The following is a 6329-nucleotide window of genomic DNA, read 5'->3' as shown; positions in this document are numbered from 1 at the left end:
TGGGTGCTATTTAGAGAGCAAATATATACAAACAGGCACTTTTTAAAGTCACATCAGTGACCCTGTGTTATCAGAAGAAGTTTCCCTTTTGCTTCCTAATGTTTCAGTAACCTGTGTTTTGAGCATACTTGTGTCAGGAAATTATCTCTTCATCTTCTTCTTTCTGCTGCAGCACCACAAATCTTCTCTAATAATGATAAGTCACTGCTAGTGAAGCACACAGATGATGTAAAAAAAAAAAAAAAGAATAATAACATGTAATGCTATTGCTACTGTTATGGTTATTTTTAGTGGTGCTTGAGCACTCCTGAAATGGGTTTAAACTTACCAATGGTGGCCATTCTCATATGATCTATGGACTCAACAGGGCACTTTCAACCAAATAAGTTTCGCTCACAGGATATTTTCTCATTTTTGGACCATTCTCTGTAAACTCTGGGGACGGCCGTGTGGGTGATCTACAATTTCTGAAATGCTCAGACCCGACAAATATGGCAGCAGCAGTCATGCTCTGGTCAAAGTCACTTAAATCAACTTTCTTTTGATGCTCATTTGTAACTGCAACAGCTTTTTCCTCACATGAGAAATGCGAGTTTAGACCAGGCAAAAAAAAAAAAAAAAAAAAAGTATTATGATGAAATACACTTGCACAGCACTTCTTGTTTTTGAAACTTTTAATTTTTCAAAGATGTAAAATGAGGGATACATATAACTCAGGGTTTGTTTTTGCAATCAGTAAAAGGTATGTGAAGACATGTTGATTAACTATGCTTTGATTAAATAAAATAGACAAATTTGGGTTCTGCAATAACACGAAATCCCAAAAATAGAGAAGGGGAAAACCATTAGAACTTAAAAACAACCAACAAGAAACATCACAGGGTGGAATAACGAGCACACCAGGAAGTGATAAGAACTGCAGGGCACAACACAGGTCTGAGACTGGGGTAAGTAAACCTGAATACTAAACACACGAGACAAGTGGTTGACGACTTAAAACAGTTAGGTTAGTTGTTCCTGTTAAGTTACTAAGGATTAAGGTTAACCACAACACAAGGGAAGTGGAAATTATGACGAAACCTTAAACACTAAACTGAGTGAAACCAATGAATCTTGTTTAAAGAAAAATTATGCAAAGCTCCAAACACTGTGCGAAGGAAGAACAACTCAACAAAAGATAAATCAATCTACACCAGTAACCAGAAATAAATACAAAGGAATATATGATGGGGGAAAACTAAACTGCGGACAGAAGGCATTTGAGTTGTCCAAAATTTAGTCAAGCTTGAAGGTGCTGATTTTGGAGCAAAGGCTTTTTTTATTGTTCAACACCCTCTTAAATCCATGGTGAAAACTCACCTAATTGTGGGCAGTGGTGCAGGTGTCCCAGCAGTTTCCACTGTATGACAGTCTCAAACCTTCGTTGTTCTTCAGTTGTTCATGAACATCCTTCTTCTTATCTGAGGGTGACAGTTTGGGGCTTCTTCCAGACTTTGACAAAGTGAAAATACATCCAAAAAAAATTTGATACAATTGTTTGAACTGATTATCTTGGAAGATTATCTTAGAAATGGCTCCAAGAGACCTTCAAAGGTTGTCTAGATCTGCAATTCTCCTTCTTAGATCTTCACTTGGACTTTCCCACTGTTCTGAGTATTGGTCAGTCTAATGAGTGCTGTGAACCAAATCCTTGCTTTGCTGGCAAAGATGAACTACCACTCTTCACTCTGGCACAGCTGGCTGCCGGCAGAGCCCGCGGGCACACCATTGCAGCCCCCCCTGGCTTCTTCTCTGTGGCTGCTGGGTGACCCCTCGTCTGGGGCTCTCCACAGCTCTTACCGGGAGGGTGGCAAGGATGCACCTCCGATGGTCCTCCTTGGGCTCTCGCACTCTGGGTCCTCTGGATGTCTGGGGCCTGGATCTCCTCCATGCGCGCTTCATGCCCTGGGGGACAGGCCTATGGCTCCCTACACCCTCTAGCAGATCATTACATGGAGAAACCTTTTGAATACAAGCACGCTCATCCACACAGGTGTGCACGCAGGTGTACACACAGGTGTTCACTGTTCTGACACAAACTACACCTTTCTTGGCTGCTACCTCAAAGCACATTGAGCGCTGTCAGTCCTGCGTGTTGCACAACAACGTTCATTATTTAGTATTTACTGTTATTTACACTTAGCTGGATTAATGCAATGGTGTTGTGTTTATTATGTCGCTTTTTTGCTTGTTTTCTCTTGATCCGGGAGATTTTTTTTTCTTTTTGTTGTTGCCCCTACCCAACACCTGCCATACGTAAGTACTTTGGCACGACAACCAGCAGGGACAAGAAAGCAAAGAGCCAAACTCAGGATGGGTGTGGCCTCAGCAAACTGTTAATGCGAGAGAGTCAGAATGAAATCCATTATGTGTCCTCTGTCCATCCAGGCTGCAGAAGCAACTGTTGTTGTTTAAGACAGAGTGGTGGGCCCCAGTTGAGGGGCTAGTAATCTCCTGGCTAGTACAGGAAGGAATATCAGCTCATCTGATAGCTCAGATTAAGCTCAGGGGGCTTTAGGAGCAAACAACCTGCTTTTCATTGTGTAGTCGGGACAAGTGAGGACCATCAGCGCCATGAGAGCTGTCCACTATTGTCTGCTGCTTCTGTTTTCCCTGGTCCTGCTAGCAACCACCTGTAAGAACTTTTTCTTCTTTATGCACCTCTGTTTGCTGGTTAACTGTTTGTCCATCTTTCATTTCATCTCGCCTCCTTTCAGATACTGTACGTTTCAACCCTTGCATTATAAATAATAGTTTGTGTTTAGCGTTTAGTGTATTTAATGTGTTCCTGAAGAGTAAGACCGTGTTAAACAAATAACTAAAATGAATGGCTCCACTGTACATTCTGACTTAAGGAGCGTAGATGCTGGACATGATGGACCTACAGTTATTTCTCGGGAAAAACCTGACATGTTTCATAACTTCAGTAGGATCATTAAACATTAAGTCCTTTTACTGACCTTATACTTTATTTATGTCATGTTCACTAATTGCTGTCTGCAGTGATTCTGATGGGTTTCGTGTCGCTTCAGTCCATCACTCTCCACTATACACCCAAGAAGCACGCACTCCCTGCAAATAATCTCTTAATAGGCCTGGAGGCTAATACTTACAGCATGTGTGTAGAGCGACAATGCCGCGGGGATAGATTGGGGCCAACTGCAAACAACAGAAAGTATTTATATACCAACTCAGTATACGTGAGAGCACATGTGCAGAAAACGGGCCGATTATGCAATTTCTTTGTTTCACACGTGCTTTTGTAGCTTCGCTGTTTATTTGTGGTTAGGTTTTGGTAAGTTATTAGATAATTTAGCTGGTTTCATTTAAAAAAAATGCCACATCTTGTTGTATATATGGAAAAAACTTCTCTTTTTAATATCTGTTTCTATCAAAACTTAATGATGACAGACCTATCCGGAGTTGAAGGAGGTTATTTTGATGGCCAGTACAGGAGATATGCTGCTGCAAAGTATGTTTGAAGCTTTTGGTGACTCCAGTTCTGATCCTCTTAGGAAGCAGCCTTAAGTTTGTCTGGAATTTAGGAGATGGATGGAAAGTTTCAAAAGGAAGCCTTTAAGTATTTCAAAGGTCAGTTAGTTTTCAATTAACAGCTCCCTCCTCGGGAGAGCTTTAGAAAGATATTTAAGTGTTTTATGTGCTGAAGTGGGCTCTGAGGCATTAGCTAAAGTTTAGAAAGATGTATTTTTTTAAATGTGTGGGCACTGGTGAAACACTTTGGTTGATTTGGGAAAATTCATATGAAGGAAGTTAATTAATTAGTGCTGTTTCTCTTCATATTCCCTCTGGACCCAGGGAAAGTCACACATTTATAAGCCCTTCATGCACTTGCCAACCTATAGATCCTGTGTAAATATGAATTAGAAATATCTAAGCTTCGGACACTTGTTGGCACTATCCCATGCAATCATCTTCAGTTATCTAAAGCAAACATTTGTGTCCTATGCTGTAGAGGTTTTTCACCCTGACAAGATATGCATGTACAGCTGACTCTTTCTTATATAGTAGCGCTCTGTTCCCTTTCAGGTGAGACTATACGATGTTATACATGCATGGGCTCCAATAACGATGACTGCAACCGACAAGGCTCCAAAGCTTGTCCTGGCTACTCTGATGCCTGTGCTGTAGTGGTGGGCCATGACAGTGAGTCCAACAGTGACAGCGTAGTAGCCTTTCTTTTTACTAGTTTAATTCCAACCTTCCACCAAAAAACTCCATTTGTTTCTCTTGTATATGTGCGTGTGTGTCTTTTTTGTGTGTTAAATAGACGACAGCCTGCTCTCTGTAGACACATCTCGGGCAGCAGGGGGTCTGAGGCTTTTAAGGGAATGAAGAGATTTGCTACTCCTACTCAATGAATGTCCTTAATTAGGACACCATGTGTTCATGGCACCAAGACAGATTTACCAAATCTCAGCCAGCAGATCTTTTTTAAAAAAATTTTTTGGCTGTAGATATGATATTTTTATTTTAATATTTTATAATCAATAAAAATCATTTGGACTAAATTCTTAAAAGGTGGTAGGTTTAGCATTAAACCTGCAACTTGTAATATTTCAGCTGGGAGTTGTTTACTCTAATGCTGTGTTTAAACCTGCATTAAGTGTTTCAATGGTCTGCTGTGATGAAAACAACAACAACAAAGAAATCGCTGAAAGCAAGACTAGCCAGGAGAGTTTCTTAAAGCAACAATTTAGCATCGACTTATATTGATTGGACGATGGCGGACAGCTTCTAAATGAGAGTAACTGGCTTCATTTTCTGTTTGTTAGGTGGCGTGATGAAGTCATGCTCTTACAAGTCCTTCTGCAGCCAGGCCAACAGTCAGGGCTACAGGGCACCAGGTGTCAGAGTTCACTGCTGCTACAGCAATGACTGCAACGTAACAAGCTTCGCCAACCAGCTGCCTGGACTTACCTACTTACTGCTGTTTTCTTCCATTTTCCCACTGCTTTTTTAAGTAGACGACTCAATCAAGCCCGCATGTATCCGACTGCCAAATAACACTGCCAAATTCCATATTCCATGCCATCCTTGTTACCATTTCACTTTGATTTACCTTATTTATCTGCTAGATATGACTGTGTGGATTATATTCACCGTGTTCCACTGAATCTATTAAAAAGTACTCAAGTGAATGTGTCTTTCAATGGATTTCACTAAGCCAATAAGTAGATCCTAAGGGAAGTGCTGAAATAACAGGCAGATATATATATATATTTTTCCTGCATTGAAGGGGAAGAAATAGCATTTGAATTTTGAATTTCTCATGTTACTCATCCTGGTTCCATGCAAACCCTATAATTTTTTGAAAGTGCAGGAAAAAAAGAACTAGAGTAAGTTTTTACCAATCATCTGTCAAGATATTACTCCGTGCATCTTTCAGGCTTCACATACCAATACAACCATGAATGTCAATGTAGTGTGTCACGTACAAATGCAGCACTAAGAGTTCACGCCACTGGTGTGTTGTTATATTATTAGCCTTACCTCTCAATCTCATGGCTGAGCTGTGTGAAATATGATGAAAGAATGCTACTCACACACTGAAAAGCCATATAATCCTTTTATATGGTGGTGGCCAGATGTGTTGCTCTGATGAGGTTAATCCATGTTAGAGAAAGGAAGTCTGGCCACACTTTAACAGTGGATGGTGAACAGGTAGATGCTATATAATAACTATCTGTGCTGTCAATTGTGTCATTGCTTTTAATTTTATTACCAGCTTCTTTCCAATTTCATTGTGATGTACATTAAACTGGGCTGTTGATATCTTTATGTATTTTATTTCGATCATTTATTTTAATATAGTTCCTGTGTCTTTCTTTCTTTTTTTTACATTTAAAAAATACAATTTAATCCTCTTTGAAAAAGGGGATTCTTATCCTTTCTGTGTGGTGTATATACTATGTTGTAAATAAATATATATTCAACTACTGAGTGGTGCAAATGTCAAATGTAAAGATACATTTATCTTGCAGTAATTCTATAACTACAACCATTAAAAGAAATCTTTTGTGAAAGTCGCTGGGTTAACGTCGTTTTTCTGTTCCCAAATATCAAAACAGAATGAAAACTATCTTCTTTAATCAAGTTGATTTATGTTTTTGTGTTTTTCTAAAAATCCTGCTGATTTCAGCGTCAGACTGAATAACTTAACCTGATTGCTGTGTTTTTGCCTTCATATATTTTTTAAAAGGGTTATTAACTGGCTGGCTTAAGCTCTGTTTCTGACACAACGCTGGTCAAATAATGGATTGTTTGTTGTG

General features: G+C 39.6%; 1 protein-coding gene across 1 annotated transcript; it reads left to right on the top strand.

The window, feature by feature from the left end:
• The first annotated feature begins 2613 nt into the window (after window positions 1–2613).
• ly6pge (lymphocyte antigen 6 family member pge) lies at window positions 2614–5020 on the top strand. The gene is made up of 3 exons (XM_085368766.1): window positions 2614–2674; window positions 4087–4203; window positions 4833–5020. Exons 1-3 carry the CDS (start codon window positions 2614–2616, stop codon window positions 5018–5020), a joined length of 366 nt encoding a protein of 121 aa, XP_085224892.1.
• The last annotated feature ends 1309 nt before the right edge of the window (window positions 5021–6329 follow it).

This window comes from Diplotaxodon limnothrissa, linkage group LG13 (genome assembly GCF_057381915.1).
Source record: "Diplotaxodon limnothrissa isolate DT_005_m linkage group LG13, D_limnothrissa_male_GT1.1, whole genome shotgun sequence".
Taxonomy (NCBI): Eukaryota; Metazoa; Chordata; class Actinopteri; order Cichliformes; family Cichlidae; genus Diplotaxodon; species Diplotaxodon limnothrissa.
Note: the sequence above shows the minus strand (reverse complement) of the source record. Positions and strands in the feature narration are given on the sequence as shown.

Bases quoted from the DNA above. Each gene is read 5' to 3' on its own strand.
- ly6pge (XM_085368766.1), top strand. From the start codon at position 2,614: ATGAGAGCTGTCCACTATTGTCTGCTGCTTCTGTTTTCCCTGGTCCTG. The intron at 2,675-4,086 runs GTAAGAACTTTT...GTTCCCTTTCAG, and splicing joins GGTCCTGCTAGCAACCACCT to GTGAGACTATACGATGTTAT. The intron at 4,204-4,832 runs GTGAGTCCAACA...TCTGTTTGTTAG, and splicing joins TGTAGTGGTGGGCCATGACA to GTGGCGTGATGAAGTCATGC.